The sequence below is a fragment of the Dendropsophus ebraccatus genome, chromosome 1, assembly GCF_027789765.1.
Source record: "Dendropsophus ebraccatus isolate aDenEbr1 chromosome 1, aDenEbr1.pat, whole genome shotgun sequence".
NCBI classification, from domain to species: Eukaryota; Metazoa; Chordata; class Amphibia; order Anura; family Hylidae; genus Dendropsophus; species Dendropsophus ebraccatus.
Window position 1 is genome coordinate 156807929 of NC_091454.1, and position 23121 is coordinate 156831049.

The window sequence follows — 23121 nt, forward strand, 5'->3', positions numbered from 1 at the left end:
ACGAAAACGCAAAAACGAAAGTTAGCACGGTCCTTAAAGGGTTAATCCAAGATCTGTCCTGGGGTCCGTTCGGCAGGTGATGCAGTTATTGTCCTCAAAACAACTTTTAATCCGGCAGCCCTGTGTCTAACGGCCGGGGCTTTCATTTGTATATGCATTAGGCTGGCACAACCTCTCTGTCCTTCCTCCCCACCCTCCTCATCATTAGGAATGCTCCAGGCAGATTGCTTCCTATTCCCCACCTGTGGCAGCCCGGCACATGGGCTGGATCGTTAATACACCTGTGCAAAGCTCAAACAGCAGTAAATGTTCCTCGATCATTCCTAATAATGAGGAGGGTGGGGAGGAAGGACGGAGAGGGTGTGCCAGCCTAATGCATATACAAATGTAAGCCCCGGCCGTTAGAGACAGCGCTGGAGGATTAAAAGTTGTTTTTTAGGACAATAACTGCATCACCTGCCGAACGGACCCCAGGACAGATCTTGGACTAAAAGCAGCTATCCGAAGGTTCAAGTGGTTTGGGGGGGACAGATTGTGGGTATGGAGTCGCTTTAATCTCACACATTGGTTAAATCGGCGAACGACACTTCACACGGAACGATCTGCTAATTTTTTGCGAACGATCAACGACGATTTGAGAACATGTTCAAAGATCAAAATGAACGATTTCTCGCTCGCCGTTTGATAGTTTGCTGCGTTTACACGTACGATTATCGTTCGAATTCGATCGTTATTGCGCAAATTCGCACAATTCGCACGATAATCGTTAAACGCACCATAAAAGAGGAAAATATCGGGTACCAACATTCATTACACAATGATGTATCAAACCAGAATCGGCAACTTCCCCTAAATTTCTTTAGGGAAAAAAACAGAGGAAATTTACAATTTTCCAGTTCTTGGTAAATTCTACCAATGTGTTAGCAACCATAATCTGAACTATAGACAATGATTAAAACACAGTTTACAGAAAATAAAGATATACTAATGTATACCACCCCGATGGAGGCCAAAGGGATGTACTTTGGCCACTGTTGGGTGAGTGGGGGATACAAAAGATACATTTGATTTTGTTCACAATATTTTACATTTTATCTCAATTTTCCTAAATCTATTTGTTTTCTGCCATGAAAATGATTTTTTGGGCTTAGTATTTGGGATTTCTTCCTTCCACATATTGCTGTTGGCTCCTTGACCTTTTAATGACTGCCATGTGGTGGAGGGTGTTTAGCTGGTCATTGGAAATGTTTGTCCGTTGTAATGGCTGCTGGGCAGCTCCTCACATCCTGAACTTTGAAAGAATTTGGTGATTGACATAGCAAATGTGTATATAGCTTGTAGAGCTTCTGAAACCATAGTCATATGGGGAAGAAAAATTGCATTGTATTGTGGTATGTATGTTATTCTAGAATGAGCTTTTTGATATTTTGTTGCATTTTGTAAATCATCCATCTAAATGTTCTCAGCTTGTTGGCAAAATAAGGTGTTTATGGATTGCTCCATTCATAATGCATCAACACCTATCCTATATGCCCTGTGCACACTGTAAGCATCACGCTTATGATTTATTCTCTGCTTGCCAATAAGTACAAACATATGTACTTTATAGAAGTACATCCTAAAAGAGCTACAGTTGTTGAACTGCAGAAATATGTAAAACTACTCCTACAAGATAACCAGTGTAGTGTTGCCACATATATATGTACACATGTGGGGAGGGATTAAGCAATTTCCTGTAGGGAGCTATAGTTGACTATCTATTATCAGTGGGCGCTGCAAATGAATGTGAAATCTGATAAACTTTCATCTTGGACTGATTCATTCCCTAAGGCCATGCTAGAGTTACACGTGGTCTGAGTGCGGTTGATAGTAATAAACTCTGACAGCTTGGGGAAGTAACAATTGTGTTTTAGGGTATTTTGATTTGTAAACCACAGAACAAATTAGGAAGATGTGTCCAGGAAATGAAATATACCATGCATATACTTTCCAGAATTGGAAATAAAAGCATCTACTTTGATACATGACAGATCTTTCATGCATTACACTTATAAGTAATATTGTCTCACCTTCAGTAAACTATTGACTGTTTTTTCTGTAATGTGAAAAAATTGGACAGATCTTCAATCTATATGTAACTGATGTAGGCAAATTTCAAGTGGTGGTGATGTTACTATGATCAGCCATAACATTAAAACCTAATTTTGTGTAGGTCCCACTAATGCTGACCCATTGAGGCATGGACTGCTGTGGGGATGCCAGTGCTGTGGTCCTTTATTTTTTTTGAACCGTGGCCAGGTTCCTGTGCATGGTGCCGGTCTATTCCCGGTCACAGGCCCAGCCTGAAGCACTGGAGGGGAGTGGGGAGGGCAAAACATCACACTAGGGGCAGGCTGGCCCACCTCCAAAGCTTCAGGCCAGGCCAGTGACCCTTTTTTTGAAGCACAGCCCGGTACCTGCGCACTGGCATCCCCGTGCTGATGCTGGTATATTGATGCTGCTGGTACATTCACTTTAAGCAGCAGATCCTTTACATTTTGCAGGTTGCAACGTGAGGCCTCCAGGGATTGGTTTGCTTGTTTAGCACATCTCACAGACACTTGATTGGGTTGATTGGTGGTGTAATGCATTGGGTGTTCTGAAGCTCTTCTTACCCGTGCCCCAAAGCATACCTATGTGGTCCAATGTGCTAAGCATTCGGTACATGTTGGGTTTGTTTGGTCCTTCACAATAGTATTGATCTTATTTCCCGAGTGTAGGAAACACAGGTGCTATGAGCATCATTTCACCAGGCTTAATGTTGTGCATATAACACAATAGCCGGTGTGGTTTCTGCCAGGTTGTAAACTTGAGAACTATCTACAGACTAATAGAAAGGGGTGAACCACTCATAAAAAGGCAATTACATTTATGGTGTTGTGCAGGGAGCTGTTTTCTCAAACAGCAGAAGCCTCTGGCGGACTTTGATGTGGAGGCTGTTTTATGGCTTGGTCCTCCCATCACAGCATTGCTTTTACAGTTTGGGCTTTAAATTGACATTAGCACTGACTAAAAGGGGCATTAACAGATTGTGCTACTAAAAAAGGCACAATTGTTCTGGAAATGACATTTAAGCGGATGAGATGGCTGCTGTAGCCAGAAATGTGAACTGTAGAAGAACAAATAATAATTTGCAATAGGAATAGTCTGTCTACATTTTATAAATGTAGCCTCCGTGAGTCTAATGCAGCTACAGCTTGTCTCTATGGAAGAGCTGCTTATAAATATTAGATTGCTGACAGTCCTGCAGATTTCTGTAGAATCCACCAAGAATCTCATGTGTATGGAAACCCTCAGCTGTTGGTAGATATTTGCTGAAATAAAATTTGGACATATTCGGTTTCAGGATGCTTAAAGGGGTACTAAAGCATCTTTTTTCTTTTTAAATCAACTGGTTTCAGAAAGTTTTATTGGTTTTTTAAATTACTTATTCTTAAAAATCTCCAGTCTTCTCGTACTTGTCAGCTGCTGTATGTCCTGCAGGAAGTGGTGGATTCTTTCCAGTCTGACACAGTGCTCTCTGCTGCCACCTCTGTCTGAGACTGGAACTGTACAGAGCAGAAGCAAATCCCAGTAGAAAACCTCTCCTTCTCTGGACAGTTCCTGTCTCTGACAGGGATGGCAGCAAAGAGCACTGTGTGAGCCTGAAAAGAAAACAACATTTCCGCCAGGAAAGACAGCAGCTGATAAGTATGGGAGGCCTTGAGATTTTTAAATAGAAGTAAATTACCAATCGATATAACTTTCTGAAACCAATTGAAAAAAAAAGTGCGCTCCTTTAAAGTGAATCTATTAACTGCAATAGCTGTTCCAAACTGGTCCCTTTTAAACATACAGATAAATCACTTCAGCTTTTGTTTAGCAAGACATTTAGATAAAAAGATAAATCACTACAAAAAGTTATTACAATCATTTTAATATTGTAATATAATTCTGTTCCCTGGGTACGACCGAACGTCAAGTGCTTATATCGAAAGACTTGCAAACAATTAACAATGATTTTGAGTTCAGCGATCAACGACATACGAACAAGTTTTTATTCGCTGTTTGGACATTGCCGTGTTTACACCAGAAGATTATGCCTCAAATTGAACCAATATATCGATTTACAGTACGATAATTGCCCGTGTAAAAGGCCTTTAGCAGTTAGGTCAAGAATGTGTTAGGTTTTACAATTTATTAAGAAGCCTGATTTGTACAACTGCCTGAAGATGGTGTTTCCTTTTTTTGTGTCTTTTTGTCTGGAATATCCATTACCCAGTAACTGTAGAAATGCTTGTGTGAAACAAACATAGGAGATACATGACATGTAACAACCTTGCATATTGTTTGCTGAGTATAACTGAAGGCAGTGTGCTAATATTCTTGACACTAAAGTCTTCTTTGTTATAATGTGATTGTTGATGGTGCTTGTAAATTGTCCTGCTATCGTACTTATATGCACTTTTCACCTTTCACCCGGGTTCTCTCCATTGTACATTGTAGGCAATATTCTCATTAGTATTTCTAACCAGATTTTCATCCTGGTGAATCAAGTCAGACCGCACACTTATAGGTCAGATAATACATTTAGAGCTGACCGGATATATTTTTAACAATATAATGAAAATATCTCTTTAATACATTAGCAGTCAGTTATTTGCGCACAATATTCAATATTCACTCTTGCTTTTTTTTATGTATTTTAGGCATGTCTGCCTTTGACGAACAACCAATGTCAATAAAGGTCCAAGAAGGAGGGATAGCACGTTTCTCTTGTAAGATAACCGCAAACCCTCCGGCTGTTGTTACTTGGGAAGTAAATCGCACAGCTCTACCTCTTGCTATGGACAGGTAAAGTAACACAATCTTACTGTTTACACTGACACACATCATAAATTTGTTCTCAGGAATCAGTAGAGCAGGCTATACACACTACACTATTCATTTTTGAGGTTTTCCATTTTCAAAATCAATAGAATCTTTTTTTTTTGTAGTCGTTTGATCACAGATGGCCCCATTGACTTTCTTGTGTGGCCACTAACATGCCATAAAGCATTTCACACAGTGGTGTTTCTCCATTTAGTGCTGGCTTCTTACAAGAGCTGATCAATAGTAAGTTAACATATGACTATGGCTGATTTTATCTGGAATTCGTTCTGAAAAGTAGCAGCAAGTTCCTCTAATGTAATAAATGATATCTGCAATCAAGTGTATGGATCTAGTACACCCTAGGTGATTGCTATTACCATTATAACAGGTTTGTCATGTCATGACTGTCTAGCTACATGTCTATTGCTTTATCTACATACACAGATATTTTTATTATAGAGATAATTATTTAGCACAGATAGAGCCTTGCTCACTATAACAAACCCTGCCTATAATTTATATATATATATATATATATATATATATATATATATATATATATATATATATATATAGTGTGTGTTAACATATTATTTTTCATGTATTATTTAAAAAGGATTACTGTGCTGCCAAAAGGTGTTCTTCAGATCCATGGCATCACTAAGAAAGATGCGGGAAATTACAGATGTATAGCCACCAACCTATTAAATAGACGGAAGAGCGCTGAAGCCACATTGACTGTTGTATCAGGTATGTTGTAACCAATTTATGATAAGGATTAATAGCTGCTTATTATAATTTAATAGAATATAATCACTAATTCTGTGTAGTCATTAAGTTAAATGAGAAGTCAAGTAATAATAAAATATCCCGGGGTGGGACATAATAAAGAAGGTATACTGCACAGTATCACCCCTTCTAGATGCCTGTGAGGCTCCTGCAGCTACCGCTGCTGCAATGTCACAACCCGGCTGATGGATGTCCTGTTTTGCCAGTCAGTGAGTGGGCAGTCCATCTGCCGGACCAGGTACTTTTATGTGACGTAACAGGAAGTCGGAGGGTAAGTGAGTTTCACCAGCGGTCAGAGAGTCGGTGCTGTGGGGGCACGGGGATGAGTAAGTATACTTTCTTTATTATGTTGCCGTCCAACCCCCACCCCAACCCCCTGCCTGCCCAGGGTTTTTTTTTTATTTTCGACTGACGTCTTTAAGATACATAGTGACTGTGAATTTGAAGTGGTATGGTAACACACAACATTCCATTGATAAATGCAAAGTCGGGTCACAGTATTATGACCACAAATCTAGCAGCTCTGTGCAGCACTGTACAGGCTGGGAGTGACTCTGTAAGATCCCAGAAAGTTGTGACAGTTACCAGGAATCATTCTGCATCCCAAAGCTGCTGCATGAGGGGGAGCCTTAAAGTAAATGCATGAATCACAGACGCTCAGTTGGGTTCAAGTCTGGGATATTAGGAGCCCAGGATCTTGGTCATCTTCTTTCAACCAATTTCGGTCAATTCTAGCTATATCCTGCAAGGAGTTTTCCTTCCATACTCTAAAAATGTGAGCAATGCAAGCTATGTAAAGTGCTATATAAATAAAGGAATTGTTACTTATTAATGTCATACTGGAAATCCTATATGCCCAGGGAAGATAATCAGCAGATATGGGTGTATGTGATCTGCAAGGATGAATTCCTAGGCAAACCAGTCTAGAATGTATTTCACGTGGATTAGTGGGCGCAGAGAATGCCACGGAAACCTTCCCCACACAATAATAATAATAATTTATCTATATAGCATCAACAGATTCCGCAGCACTTTACAATTCCATACACCGTTACCACCAGGTTACGTTCTTCCAGCAATGGCTGTAAAACCATTCACACGCTGTAAAGCTTCCTAAATACTGTCATCCTTGGCCAGAAAGCCAATAATCATCCCCTTTTGCAGCTCTGATAAATCACCCCTTTTATCCATGACTGCAGTGAGGGATGTGTGTGCAGACATCACACACCTTTATTCTGTATAACCACCCAGCCAGCCCATGACACGTGACTTCCTTCATGACCTAATGGCTGCTCATAATAATGCGGCTTTATTGTGCATATGGAAGAATATCGTTGCACAAGTTAAAAGTTACTCTTGCGTTTTGTATATGTGTGCCAACTATCTGAATGTATTGACGTGTATATTCATTGAAGGATAAGTCCAGTGAAAATTTTTATTAAAGTATTGTATTGCCCCCCCAAAAGTTATACAAACCCCAAATATACACTTATTATGGGAAATGCTTATAAAGTGCTTTTTTCCCTGCACTTCAAGGCTTCACTTCCTAGATAAAATGGTCATGTCACGCCCCGACTCCCAGAGCTGTGCGGGCTGTGGCTGCTGGAGAGGATGATGGCAGGGGGACACTGCGGGACACAGGGCACTGGAGGGACACTGAGCATCCCTCTGCCATCATCAGCTCTGGGACTCGGGTCGTGACATCACCATGTTATCCAGGAAGTGACATCACCATGTTATCCAGGAAGTGAAGCCTTGATGCAGTAGTAAGTGCAGGGAAAAAAGCACTTTATAAGCATCTTGCGTAATATTGTATATTGGTGGGTTAACTTTTGGGGGGGCAATACAATACTTTAATAAAAAAATTTTGCTGGACTTCTCCTTTAATTTGCCTTTGTGACTGTAAATCTAAAGGTTTTTTGTACATTTCTTTTCTAGCTTTACAGGAGGAACCTATCCAAAAGCCAGTCATTATAGCACCACCACAGAATACAACTACCTCTGTGCACCAAACTGTTACACTGGAGTGCATGGCTAGGGGGAACCCTAAGCCAATAGTATCCTGGAGCAGGCTTGGTAAGTATGTCACTAAAATGAGTAACTTGTGAGAATGTTTTCTGTTCAGTGCTCTCTATGTCGTCATCTCTCTGTGAAAGGAACTGTCCGAAACAGTAGCAAATCTCCATAGAAGGCTAATCCTGAATTGAACAGTTCCTGTCACAGACAGAGGTGGAAGCAGAGAGAACTGTGTCAGGCTGGAAAGAATACACAACTTCCTGCAGGACATACAGCAGCTGAAGTACTTGAAGACTTGAGATTTTCAAATAGAAGTAATTTACAAATCTGTATAACTTTCTGATACCAGTTGATTTAAAAAAAGTTAAATTATCTCCCTAGTACTACTTTAAGCTAATCACAGTGGCTATCCCATGCTTCACTTCTTTGTGTTTTACTAAAATGATATAAAGCTACTGCCTCATTTTATTGGCGGTTGGAACCAACTGATTTTGAGCTATTTTTCTGTGACCAAAACACAGTCATCAATCCTTAGTTCTTAGAGAGTTGGATTGAATTACCTTTTATTTATTTGGCTCTTTAAAGTGAATGTACTACTAGCGCTTTGGATTTTTTATATTAACAGACTGGCAGGAGATGCCGGTGGGGCAGTCCTTTTTTTGAACTGCCTCCCGTTTCCCGTGCACTGCATCAGTCTTTTCCCTAGCATGCCGTAGAGCACTTGGGGCAGGCCCGCCGGCCTCAGTGTGACGAAACCCCTCCCCTCTGTGACGCAGCTCCATTAGAATCGATGGAACCGCGTCACAGAAGGAAATGTGAAAAGAAAGGCATAAAAGGCCAGAATTAGTGATATTCCTTGTGTATAGTCATGATATCTTATCCTGAAGATAAATTATTGATTAAATGTTAAATAACTTAAAAAAAACCTGAGAACTTCTTTTTTAGACCAAAAACCTATTGATGTCTTCAATACCCGAGTAGTGGGAAATGGAAATCTTGTGATATCAGATGTAAAGCTGCAACATGCAGGGATCTATATTTGCAGAGCAACTACACCAGGGACTCGTAATTTCACCGTAGCAATGGCTAATGTTATTGTCTTGGGTAAGGTTTAGAATTTGTTACTTTGTTTTCTACATTTGTTTGTCATACCATAGTATCTAGGAGAGGAAATAATTCATAATAGTATCTTCATCGTTCCTTGCTTTTCAATTAACTTAAATGAAAACTTTTAGACTAGAAATTGGAGTGATCTTGTTTATTTTTTCTATATCCACCACCGTTTTCCCTTTCCCTATTCCCCCTTCCCCTATTGCTATCCTTCCTTTAATTTGTAAACTTGCAATGAAAATAATTTTGGGAAAAAGTAAAGAAATTGGGCTGATGGCTTTGATCTGCCTGATACATTCATAATAAACATTTGGTTTTCCATACTATATCATGTTTCACACTCAAATCTCTCACTGTAATTCAATGACTTAAGGTGCTTATATGCTTTAGACCAAAGGTGGCCTAACCTGCTGTTTTTGGCAGGTTCAGTCTACTGTCCAAAGTGTATGGCAGCCTCTTGACCATCCACAAAAGATGATGTTGGGTTGTTGGATTTCAACTTCTTCACCCTGTTGTTCTGGAAGATATAAGCTGCTGCAAGAGCTTTCTGGCTGTGGCTTACTTACCCTTATCCATAGAGGGCACATAAACATGGCTGTATATATAAAATTTTTGTGTGAACGTTCTGAGCAAGTGGTATAAAAATAAATAAACGCAGGGGCGTAACTACCACTGTAGCAGCTATAGCAGCTGCTATGGGGCCCACCACATCAGGAGGCCCTGTTGTCTGTTCCTGCAATACACTGGGCCCCCTATTGGGGGCCAAGCGGGCCTCCCAGGTTCTGCAAATGTCCCTTAAACAGCAAGCACTCCTGAAGAGCCCTTGCAGTTTTAACTAGACTTGATGGCTGAGTGGTCAGTCGGGAAGGGGGGGCCCCAATCAAAAGTTTGCTATGGGGCCCAGCCATTTCTAGTTAAGCCCCTGAATAAACGTGTTTATACCCGACCCCAGGGGCGGATTAACTTTACCATAGGCCCCGGGCTGTTCACAAATCCACTACTGCCCGACCCCTCCAGTTCCCCGCAGACGTTCTGATGCTTCTGGATGTCTCTTCTTCTTCTGGGTTTTGTGCTGTCCGTTACCCACAGGAACTGGCTGCTCGGCTAAACAGTGACCACATTAGTGCCCTGTCTCAGTCAGTGATGGTCTGAGAGGATAGGTCCTGTGGGGTCAGGACAGCACACAACCGAAGATAAATGGACAACCCCTTTAATATAAAAATCAGTCCCAGAATGCAGGGATTTAGAAGATTCTTTTTTTTAGTTCTACTCTATTATCTTTTAGAGAAAAAAATCTGGGTGCTTAACATTTGTAACAAGCCTCTACATTTGTGACTTTACAGCGCCACCATCATTTATTGAGCGGCCAGAAAGTTTGACAAGGCCGCGTGCAGGAACTGCTCGTTTTGTATGTCAGGCAGAAGGAATCCCAAGCCCCAAAATCACCTGGCTGAAAAATGGCAGAAAGATCCATTCTAACGGGAGAATAAAAATGTACAGCAGGTAAACAACAATAGGAATGGAACCAATAGGGACAAAAAACCTTTACCTACATTTGCTTTGATAAAAAAAAATGGTAACTTGGTCACAGACACTAGTAACTAACATGTTCACTAACACTAGTGACAGTATTTTAGTTGCTTGGGAAGGCAAAGCTTATAACTGTATGTATTTTTTATATAGTATCCCCTTAATATTTTGTTTCTTCTCTAGTAAACTTGTGATTAATCAGATCATTCCCGAAGATGATGCAGTGTATCAATGTATGGCCGAAAATAACCAGGGTTCTGTCGTGTCCCGGGCAAGGCTGACTGTTGTGATGTCTGAAGACAGGCCTAGTGCTCCACGTAACCTCCGAGCAGAGACAATGTCCAGTTCAGCCATTATACTATCGTGGGAAAGGCCTCTGTATAACTCGGAAAAAGTCATTGCTTATTCTGTGCATTACATGAAGGCGGAAGGTAAGAATAAGTGAATTGTAGCATGTGTTTATGAAAAGCCTATAGATATCTGACAGCTGCACAAGCCCTTTGTCCTTTTTTATAAGATTTTCTTTTCCAGAACTACCTTAGAATGTGCAGCTAAAAACGTCAACATACAAATGTTTCAGGTGCTTTATCTCCACTCAGCAATGAATTTGCTTTCTCTTTGTGTTATCGCTTGTACCGTATTCTTAGCTTAATCTACTTGCCTTTTTAGCAATGGAAATTATGCTTGTATCTTATGCTAGAGATTGTTTTATCTGATTCTGCCAATAGTAAAGTAATGGCATTCAATATATACAAGTGTACAGAGTCCCCGCTTTGTTACAGTGCTTTTATCTACTGAATTGATGTTTCTTTAGATATGTAAAAGGAAAAACAAACATCTTTTGTGACTCGGCCTACGGAACTTGTGCACAATGATATTTTCTATAGGGATGAATGCAACTTAATATATAAGCAGTTAGTGTGTAATGGAAAGAGATGCCATTCAAAGAAAACCAACAGGTGTTCTTTAAAAGAGAGACAGATCTTGCATTTAAATTAGCGGGTTAGTGCGCCGGGCAAACGAAAGGTCTGATGAGAGTACATGAGTGTATTAATTCCTTGTTAGCAATTTGGAAGCGCTACAAAGGGTGTAGTGATTCTGTTTGTAGGCCGGTCTCACCCCCTATTATGGCCATTTCATCAGGCCTCCACATGAGGCCCAGTGGCTCATTCACTCCAAGAACAAGGCCTTTTAATTTGAGCTTAAGGATCTTGTTTAGCGGGTCAAAAATCGTGCCACGACATTCCTAATTAACAAACCATCACCGGCTCTGTTGTGAGATGCCAGTAATCTTGTCTAATTAAAATGCTTTTTAGTCAATTCAGAAATGTGGGAAAGCTTAATAGCTGAATTTGGTCTTGGGTTTTGTTTATAAATTTAATGGTAATGGGCGGTGGGGGAGTTTTGATTAAGTTGACATGCATTTTGGTGTGAAATGGACTTGAACCACAACAGCCTTCAGCAACCTTATTCCGCTTACCAGTTTCTGTGTATAGGAATTAGGAGCCAACAAAGAGAATCACGGCAATGCAACCCTCTGCATATTTCAATATGAATTGCTGAAATTTTTCCTAAGCTCATTAAGACACAACACATTTATAGAGTGCATTCTCTTTCACTGCCCCTGCCTTCATCCTATCCCAATGTCCAGAATAGATTTCAACTATATAATCGCCTCTTTTACAATGCAGCTTTTTGTGCAGTTGTTGTTTCTTATAAAACGGCTTGTTCTTGAATGGCGCAGCTGAGAAAACGGGGTTTGTTTTTCCCAACGTTTAATCACAAGGATTTAGGATGAAGGAATTATAAGGGGGTAAATGGTCCATCGATTAGCCATGTTTTGTTTTTTTTTCCCCCCACTTCAATGAAACAGTTTACCAGAACTTGTTGTGACGAGTTGTGGAACACAAGTCGATTGTTACTTTTCATGCTCTTGAGTTAGATATAATTAATTATAAAAAATAACAAGAAACAAGATTGTTACACGATAAGCATCCTCTGTGTGATCATTCTGTATAGCAGCCATAGTAGGAAGAAGCTTTAGGTTATATAAAGGGTGTTGCTTTAGGCACTGAGGGGAGTAAGATGGGTAAGTATAATGCTGTTTTTCTATATTCTATCTGCCTGGGCATAGTTCTTGAAGAGAATTTTTTTAGTGTTTGTTAATGTTAGTGGGGTAAAAGCTTGTGGCTGAACAGTTACCATTAAATATAGATGTGTAGGACGCCTGGGCTAGTTTGCAATATGTTACATCATTGCTTAGCTATCAAAATGATTAACAATTTGTGGATTTTTGTATAGAGTTACCATAAGTATTTACCACATGATAGTTCATAGCTCATCTGTAGGGGAAATTTACAGAGATTTTTTAATGTATAACTTAAAGGAAAACTCCAGTGAAAATCAGTTTCCCAGGAGGAAACATATAAAAATATAACACATATATAAATGCTACTTACCTCTACCTGTGCCTTTGCAGCACCGCGTCACAGGTTACGGCACCCACAATGGAACTCCCCAAAGTTGTGCTGTAATCACTTTTGAGAAAAAAATCCTGACCCAGCTGATAAATTGCCTGCTCAACCAATCAGTGACTGCAGCAGTGTCCCGCTCTAGTCACTGACTAGCCGATTGGGCAATACATATATTGGCTGAGCGGGCTTGTTTATTATGTTCCTTCCTGCCCTTGCCTCCTTGGAAATTATCATTTTCGCCAGACTTCTCCTTTAAAATAAGAGTGAACATAACATTAAAACCTGTTGTAAATGGTTAAAGTCCTATTACATGTGTGATGTAACATGCTGTGTTTTTTATGTTGTTCCATAGGATTAAATAATGAAGAATATCAGGTGGTTATTGGAAATGACACAAATCATTACATTATTGATGATTTGGAACCAGCCAGCAACTACACATTTTACATTGTTGCCTACATGCCGATGGGTGCGAGCCAGATGTCAGACCATGTGACACAAAACACACTTGAAGATGGTAAGAGATTTTTCACATTGCCCGCTTAGTATTCTGTGTGTGTGTGTGTATGTGTATGTATACATGTGTGTGTGTGTGTGTGTGTGTGTGTATATATATATATATATATATATATATATATATATATATATATATATTTAAATATAAATAATCTGTGTGTGTGTGTAGAGAGGTATTCAGTTGAATCATGGGGCCAACGTTCCTGAATAATTGCTCCCCTCATCTATCTATCTTTAGGTTCTTTCCATTGTCTGTCTGTTAACCCATATGTCATGTTACAGTAAGAGGCAGTTCACACATGTCATACTGGCAGTCTATGGGAGGTCTCGTGCCTTCTCTCTCCACGCGGAAGAATTGACATGTCAATTTTTCCAAATGGAGAGGCGGAGCGCGAGCCCTCCCATAGACTGTAAGTATGACACGGAATTCCGCCAGTTTTACTCTGTGTGAACTGGCTCTTAAACTGATAAGTACAGTAACTAGCCACATTAAAACCGCCTGATGTGTAGGGTACCTCTGCCCCACCAAAACAATTCTGACCTATTAAAACATAGGTGAGATTTGTTTCCTCAGCACAGCCCACAGATGCTTGATCAGTATGAGATCTGATGAAAACAAAAACAGTCTGGTTTTCCCCACAGCAACCAAGCACAGCTCAGCTTTCATATCCTAGTGAATGAAATGAAGCCTGAGCTGCTATAAGTTACTAGGGCAAAGCCAGACAGTTTTTGTTTTCACAGTCTTTCTTTATTTCCCTCACTGTCATACCTTTCAGACCATTCCTCAGTGATTTTGCAGTGCAGCAGGTTGTATTATTCTGCAGAATGAAGTCAGTAATACCATTTCTATGAAGGGTTGTACTCGGTCCACAGCAATGTCTACGACATGAATAACACATGATGCGAGACTTTTGGTTGGTACTAAACACTGCATACTGGGACGCCCCACAAGACCTGCCATTTTGTAGATTGTCTGGCCCAGTTGTCTAGCTATCACATTTTCATTTTTGTTATAGTTGCTCAGATCTTAACATTTAGGCAGGGTTCACTGTGTTATTGCAATCTGTTTTTTTTTTTACCTATTTTTACCATTATACCTCCATTTAAAAAAAAAAAATGGATGAAAACACATCCTTTTTTTTTTTTTTAATAATGGAAGTCAATGAAAAAAAACGGTTCAAAATGGATGCACGCAAATGCATCTGTTTTTTCTTTCATTTTTTGCATGAAACAGATGAAAAAAATGGAGTGCAGAAATGAAATGTGAACCCAGCCTTATCCATTTTTTTTTTTGTTTCCAATGTATTAACTTCAAGAACTGCCTTGCTGCCTGTTTGCATGTTACCTAATGTATCCAGCCGCTTGAGAGGTGCCATTGTAGAGTAACATCATCCACTTCATTGCCGTAGTTTTACAGTTGTGGCTGATCACTTTACATAGAAAGATGTTTGAGCTTGCTTCATACAGTGAAATCTCCAAAAGACCTTTTCAAGGCCAGAATGTTCTGTGAAAGGTCTCCAGTTCACTTACATCTTATGTAAGTTGACTCTATTCTTGAGAAGGTCACCACTCGTCTCAATCATGTTTGACTGTATGTAATTTATATTCTATGTATTATATTTCTATGTAGGTACATTTTGTAGGTTGCTGTTCAGTATGAAAAAATTCACATTGTTTTTCAGTTCCACTCCGGGCTCCAGAAATCAGTTTAACAAGTCGCAGTCCGACAGATGTTCTGATCTCCTGGCTTCCTATTCCATCGAAATTTCGGCGAGGAAAAATCAACCTGTATCGCCTATCTTTTCGAATCAGCACTGAAAGCTCTGTCCAGGTTCTAGAACTTCCAGGGACAACATATGAGTATTTCTTAGAAGGCCTGAAACCTGACAGTGTTTATTTGGTCCGCATAGCAGCAGCAACAAAAGTGGGCTGGGGAGAATCCTCAGTGTGGACCTCACACAGGACTCCCAAAGCGAGCAGCATTAGAGGCAAGTGCTTTGTCCAAACATACAATTACATATGAATATTTATGTGCAGTTATTCTCATGTGCTTCTGTCAAGGGAATCTATATATGTAGATGCAAGGCAGTTAGACTGTACACCTTTTAATAACAGATTGCCAAACAATTGCTCGGCTGTCCGTTATTTTTCCCCTCCTCCACACTCCTCATATTGGGGAGGGGAGAGGTAAGCTCACGCTGTGGCTGCGGCTTATCTCTCCGAGAACAAAGGGGTTCAGCAGTGATTTGCCGTCATGCCCAATACATTTTACCACGCATATCATCTATTTATAGTTGTTTGGGAGAGCCCGATACACTTCATGCCAACGGCCGAACCAGGTGTATGAGGACCTTTAGTTGAAATCATGTTGCTGAAACATTTTGGACTTTTATTTTTTATCAAATGTGCAGTACGTAAATGATCCTTACTAGTCAACGGATACTTACATGTGGGGCACTAACTTCAGCTTTTCCTGTGATTTGTAAAGAATTGAAGTTGAAATTTGCAACAGTTAGTACATTCCCCCTGTGGTTTCTTCACCATTGCATAGTTAGGTTGTTCCCACTCATTATAAGGATATTATAAAATATAACAATTTACCTGGGTTTTTCTATTTGTGTGGATTCCTAATTTACTTCATCTACATAAGGCATAGAACAATAAATGAGTGATAATAGGTTTCTGGTTATGTGATAAGAAAGCTAGAATTGGTGGAAAAGCCTACACGTATGATGGAGTCATGAAAGAATCATGTTATACAAGGTTAAATAGGATCAAATCAGGTAAACTGAAAACTGGGGTCAGAGAGGCTGCACCTAGTTGACAGCCCGAGCAAACAAAACTGTAGCTCCAATTTCGTGACATTGTTGTTCCGTGTTGACATAGAAGCCTATCAGTGGCTGAACTTGATATACCAGTCGGCTTTCTACCTTGTAATTTTGTGTTCAAATCTGAAAAGAATGTAAATTTCATATGGCTTAAATAGAATTTGTCTCTAAAATATATAGAAAATACACTGAAATGTTTCTGAGTGACATTTACTTTGTCATTGTTTGTCATTGAGTATACCAATGTATCCAGTGCAGATTTTTTTTTTGCCACCCAAGGCCTAAAAACTTAGAAATCCCTAATTTATTGGTGCCGTATTAGTTGTCATTATGGTACTTTTTGAATTCCAACACTTAATAGATTATGATATCTCATAAAACACCTAATGTAATATTGGAGGACCTCATACAATGTGATTTAGTAGCCTGAACTTCTTATCTTAAACAGTTTAAACCACAGTATACATTTTCAATGTGCCACTTCTTACTTTATGAGTTTTGAAACATCATGTTTTATTGTATAATCAGCACAAAAACCGGTAAAAGTGTTTGCCTGTTTTAAAAATGGGCGTCAATCCTCAGGCCCCATTCACACGTCCATGTCAGTTTTTACTGTCAGGAAATCCTGATCAGGAGACCTCAAATGTCATCAGGAAAGTATCAGGATTTCCTGACAGTAATCCGTTTTTACCATCAGGAAACCATCAGGAAAAACCTTCAGGATTTCCTGATGAGATAATATGGTCTAGTATGCCAACATAAATCACAGGTACCCATGTACCTGGATGGCCACAGGCTGCAGAACTACAACTCCCATCATGGCCTGTCAGCAGAGCCATGATGGGAGTTGTACTTCTGCAACCTGGATGGCCACAGGCTGCAGAACTACAACTCCCATTATGGCCTGCCAGCAGAGCCATGATGGGAGTTGTACTTCTGCAACCTGGATGGCCACAGGCTGCAGAAGTACAACTCCCATCATGACCTGTCAGCAAAATATGGTGGGAGTTGTATTTCTGCAACCTGGATGGCCACAGGCTGCAGAACTACAACTCCCATCATGGCCTGCCAGCAGAGCATGGTGGGAGTAGTAGTCCAAAGGGGTAATCTCACCTGTCCTGGATCCTGCTCTGTCGGGGCCGCGAGGTTGGGATCCGGGTCAGAGTGCAGTGCAGAGGTCCGGGTGGCGGCGGCGGTCGGAGGTGCGGAGCATCCGGCGGGTGGCCCGGTGGTGAGTTCGCGGGGGGGGCGGGGGGGTGGGGGAGAGGGTCAGATGACAGAGAGCAGGAGTTCCAGTGGTGAGTGGTGGCGGCGGCAGGGGGGGCTGGGTGTTGGGGGTTAGGCGGCGGGGGGGGGGGGGGGGATCTGCACCGCACTCTGGCCAGCCAGCCCTGTAGTGCCGGGCAGAGTGTGCGTTGCGGTGCGTTGCGGTGGGGATGGGGGTGTGCGGGTGATCGGACGGCTGGCTCTCTACCAGTCCGGAATCGCGGGCACTTTCCTGATATACATCAGGAAAATGCCCGTGATTCCGGCGCTCCCATAGACTTCTATGGGGGCGTCCGTGCCGGATTTCCGGAAGAAAATAGGACAAGATCTAAAAAATCCGGTCCTATTTTCCGGAACGGACACCCTTCCGGAAAAATCTGGAAGAGTGTCCGTGTCTAATGTTAGCCTATGAGTCCGGAAATCCGTCCGGATTTCCTGATGGGAAATCCGGACAGATTTTCCGGACGTGTGAAGGGGGCCTCAGACTTAATCACTTAGATGCTGGTTTGGGCCATGTTCACACACCATCAAAATTACATTTTTATTAGATGGACATCATTTAACTGCATATAACGCCCATTATTTCAACAGTGTGTGAACATAGCCTTGTAGTCTACTAAAGTGTAAATATTTTCACTAAAATAAAAAGACAATATATAATAAGTAAAAGAATTCAGGTCCTCAAAAAAATGAAGTTTAAAAAAAATGCATCAAAAAACCATCCGGTGTTAGGATATGCTGTAATCGTTTGATAGAATTGAATTACACTGATCCTGAGAATAAAGGTGTCGCAGGACTGGCAATGTTCACAGCTTTGTTTGCACAGAAGCGTTTATTGCACAGTAGGTGACTTGGAGCGCCACTGTGCAGGGATAATGTTTAAGAGGGCAAAGTGCGATCTCCAGGTCATTTTTACATTTTAGAAAGGATTACAATTATATCGTTTACACACACACATATATATATATATATATATATCACATATATTGTAATAGGCCATTACTAAAAGTATAAATTTTACTCTATAGCACCAAGATCCCCAGAATTACGCTTAGATCCGTTGAACTGCACAACAATAGCTGTGAGATGGCAACAGGATCCTGAAGACACAGCAACAATTCAAGGTTATAAACTGTATTACAAGGAGGAAGGGCAACAGGAGAGTGGGCCTATCCTTTTGGATGTTAAAGATTTTGATTACAACATTGGTGGATTAGGTAAGTACATACACTCTAGAGGCAAACATTCTTGTGTAATATTTTTTCAAATGTCCATTAATTTTTTTTTTTTGCTTTGTAATATAACTCCTAATGTAACAAAAACTAGTGCCATATTCTCTATCGGTACCACATTGGTTTATTACATCTTGCCTCTCATGTTTGGAGACTTAGGTTTGGCTAACCCATGATAAAACAGCAGATTTGTCTCTTAATAGGAAATGCTGAGTAGAGGACCCCTATATGATATCTGTATGCTCTCTTATCAGCCAAACCCTTCAATGAGACTCCCAAATCCTTGGTCAGTCATGTTTACTACTATTGTTCTATAATATCTCCCTGTAATGATTTGTACATAGTTGGCACACACTTTCCACATTAGATTGTGACAGTAAACAGACTGTCTTCCCATCTGCTCCAATTAGATATATTCCTTCCATGCTCTGTATACAGCATCTTTAGTATTTTGACTTTTGCAGGTCAAACTCTTCCAGTATGTAGACTAGAGAAGTTGTGAATCACAGATCTCCATTTAATGCTAATGGCTTCGTTGCTAGGCCAGTCAGTGGATGTTACAGGGAAAATGGCTGAGCTTCCACAAAATTAAGTTTGATAAATTACTCAATTAAATCATGAAGATCAGTCAGGGCAATATATCAGCTTGCCTTTCAAACAGTTGACTGAAGATTTCTGAAATAGATGTGAATGCAGTTGTAGCCCAGTGTTCAAGCTTTCCACCAGTCTTAAAGTGTTAAACCCTCAACATATTTTCTTCATGTTTGCACCAGTGTAAAAATCTGATCCTTAAATATTTAGATTTTTTACATTTCTAATATTCCAGATAAGCCACTTCAGTCACTCTAGTTGTAGATGTACAGAACCCGGGTGCACACTTTTCTTTCTCTTTTTTTTTTTTTTTTTTTTTACTCCAAAGACCACATTTTCAAATCGAGCCTCTCCTAAGAGCAACAGTAAAATTTGAATGGGCACTGTCTTCTCCAAATGCTTTTGGTACAAAACAGCCACATGTCAAAAGTTTTTATCGTTGGCCTCTTGAGTCTCTTGCTGTTGGTTTATATTTTAATTACATAGCTCCATTTCATTGGTCCATTTAGTGCTCATTCATGCTTTTGCATTTGCCCCTAAGCTGGTGGGCTGCCCTTAGATCAGTTAGTGTACTCAACTGCGGCAGTGCCCAGGGGTGTGTATGGCTGCTGGTCTATCAGCCTGTGCAGAGCAAAGGGACAACTGACATCCCCTCCTGCACTTAGTCTCTCTTTTTGCTGTTACTACAAAACAAATGGCCGCAGTAATGGAGCCTTGACTGCCATTTTCCATTAAGCGAGACAACCAGTGGTGAATTTTATGGCATTGTATTTCATATAGAAAACAGTGAAAAAAACAAAAACCTAAATTAAGTAAATTGCAAAGACCTCCCCTGCTGATGTAACATTATTTACAGTGCCCCTTTAAAGGGGTATTACCATCTGAGACATGTGCTCTAAACGTTTGACAAGTATAGGTTGCACAGACTCCTAAGCTCCACAAAGAGACTAATTCTGTGTATAGGTGGCTAGGGGCTACATAGAGTAGCATTACAGGCCTGAGTTGTTTCCTCATGTTTTAGGTTTTAAAAAGAATTGAAAAAAGGAATGAGAACACATTTTAAAGTGATGATATGACAGGAATGTGGAGAGCTCTTACATTAATATATACAACCAAAAAAATCTTTTAAGTTGCATGTGCCACACCTCTATGACTCTTCATTCGGGCGATCAAAGGCATTTTGTCTTGGATGGCAGCCACGGACATAAATATTACAGGTAATGTTACTCTGTCAGTAAGCTATGCGGCTGTATCGGCATAGCAGTTTCTAAGGTAGTTACCCTTTAATTTAGAAAAATTAGGAACACGTCATCCACTTAGCCACTAAGACACTCACCCAGAACAAATCCTATTCTTGAAAAAAAAATTTTTTAGACAAATAAAACAAAATGCAAGATTCTTGTGTATTTTACTACTCAGAATATCCCTTGCTGTTTCTTGTGTATCGCACATCAAAAAAACATATCCATTACTTAGAGAATATTACCTATCTCATTGTGTTATCATAACCTTGATTTATGCAAAGTATGATTGTTCTCTTGTGAATATATAGCCCTTTCTGTAGCAGATCTGTCTGTTCTCCGTAATTGCCCTAGTTCAAAGCAGGAGGACCATGTTTTATTGACAGTATAGGCACACGCAGCTGATATCAAAGCATTTTGCCTTTTTAATGTCTTGGGTAAGTTAATAATGAAAAAGCTAATTTGCATGTAGAGATTTTTATGTTCTAAGTATGCAGTGATAAAAAGATGAAGACAGGTAATTCATAGGTTAAATAGACATGAGATAAAGATAGATGTTTTAAAATTATATACACAGTGGTGCCTTGGATTACGAGCATAATTCGTTCCGAGACCGTGCTTGTAATCCAAATCCACTCTTAAACCAAAGCAAATTTTCCCATAAGAAATCATAGAAATGCAGATAATTGGTTCCACACACCAAAAATAATGATTTATTATTCTGAATAACACGTAAAACTAATGAAACAAACATTCATAAACAGCAGAATATGTGATATTATAAGTTACTGTACAGTAATGAAGAGGATGGGAAACACAAGGACTGCAGGGAGCAGGAAGGAATGAGCAGGGCAGATGTGGGCACATACATGCAGCACTCTGTCCGGGGAGAGAGGGGTTACAGCTATGAAGAGATTACCTCCACAGTCCTGTCCCCTGATTGAAACCCCAGCCTGAAGTGGATTTGCTATGATTTGGAAGGTGAGTGAGACTTCCTGGGTCAGAGTACAGGGCTGCAGACCACCCTGTGCAGACCATGCCCCTCCCCCACTCGCCCTCCCACCAAATACAGGGAGCTCTTAAAGGGGTTATCCAATGCTACAAAAACATGGCCCCTTTTCCCCCTACTTTTGTCTCCAGTTCAGGTGTGGTTTGCAATTAAGCTCCATTTACTTCAATGGAACTGAGTTTCAAAGCCCCACCCAAACTGGAGACAACAGTAGGGGGAAAGTGTCCATGGTTTTGTAGCGCTTGATAACCCCTTTAAACCAAGTCACAATTTTGAAAAACTGTGAGCTCTTAAACCAAAACGCTCTTAAACAAAGTTACTCTTAAACCAAGGTACCACTGTATTTGGAAGATGATGGTAAATAGATATGAGATTGGTGAATAGATATGTTATATAAGAGATGATAGATAAATATTGCAAGTAAGTTGCAGCAACAAATGAAATTTTTTCTGGCTGCCCGCACATATCAGAGGCATAACTGGAAGCTTCTGGGCCCCACAGCAACATGTGTAAGTCTAGGTTCACACTCGCCTTATTATGTCCACCACAGTTCCGTTTAGCTGTTCCTTTTTTAAAAAACATAAACGGAATCTGACATATCAATCCAACACCCCATTCATTTCTATGTATTTTTATTGTGCTCCGTTTGTCCTAGTTGTGCTCCATTTGCATGTATTCCGTCAGTGTTCCGTTTTTGTTTTTTGTTTTTAAAGGGGTAGTGCGGCGCTCAGAAATTATTCACAGAATAACACACATTACAAAGTTATACAACTTTGTAATGTATGTTATGTCTGTGAATCGCCCCGTTCCCCGTGTCCAATCACCCCCACCCGTGTACCCGGAAGTGTGGTGCATTATACATTACCTGATCCGTGTCGAGGGCCGTCCGCCATCTTGTGCCAAACGTCATCTTCGGACGGACGGCCGAGTCGCTGCCGCCCGTCCCCCCTCCGCCGCGTCACAACTGTGCTCAGCCGCGATTGGCTGAGCACAGTTATGCTCAGCCAATCGCGGCTGAGCATCTGATGACGCTGCAGAGGGCGGCCGGCATTCGGGACAGTCTGAGCTGTTCGCCGTCCGTCTAAAGAAGACGTCACTCGCTGAAGATTGGAGACGGGTGCCGGCACGTGACAGGTGAGTATAGCGCACCACACTTCCAGGTACACGGGTGGGGGTGGTGGGACACGGGGGAGGGGGCCATTCACAGACATAACATACATAACAAAGTTGTATAACTTTGTAATGTGTGTTAGTCTGTGAATAATTTTTTACCGCCGCACTACCCCTTTAATGTAAAAAAATCCTGCACGCACCTTTTTTTTTCTCCGTTCAAAAAACGGAACACAAACGGAAAGTGCACATCCATTTTTTTTTTTTTACATTATAGTCAATGAGGACGGATCTAAACAGAAGGTTTCACTAAGCATACACAGAAAAAGTGAGAAACCAAAGGAAAAAAATAAACTGATATGAAAACGGATGGTGACTGAAGTAAACTGATGGAGAAGTCAGTTTTTTTTTTAAACAAAAATGCAAAGAGACCATTAAAAAAATGAAAATTTTGCAGTCAGTTTGCATCAGTCTGCTCATCAGTTTATGCTTACCCATTCAATTAATATAGACGGACCC

The 23121-nt window shown here is 40.5% G+C and overlaps 1 protein-coding gene across 1 annotated transcript in view; it reads left to right on the plus strand.

Moving 5' to 3' along the window:
• The window catches only part of PRTG (protogenin), an 84436-nt gene that overhangs the window by 28565 nt on the left and 32750 nt on the right, over nt 1-23121 (plus strand). The window contains exons 4-12 of the mRNA XM_069958423.1: nt 4728-4872; nt 5507-5640; nt 7618-7755; nt 8641-8799; nt 10149-10308; nt 10519-10766; nt 13162-13326; nt 15008-15313; nt 18448-18636. Of these exons, the coding sequence (XP_069814524.1) occupies nt 4728-4872; nt 5507-5640; nt 7618-7755; nt 8641-8799; nt 10149-10308; nt 10519-10766; nt 13162-13326; nt 15008-15313; nt 18448-18636 (1644 nt within the window). The remainder of the gene's footprint in view (nt 1-4727; nt 4873-5506; nt 5641-7617; nt 7756-8640; nt 8800-10148; nt 10309-10518; nt 10767-13161; nt 13327-15007; nt 15314-18447; nt 18637-23121) is intronic.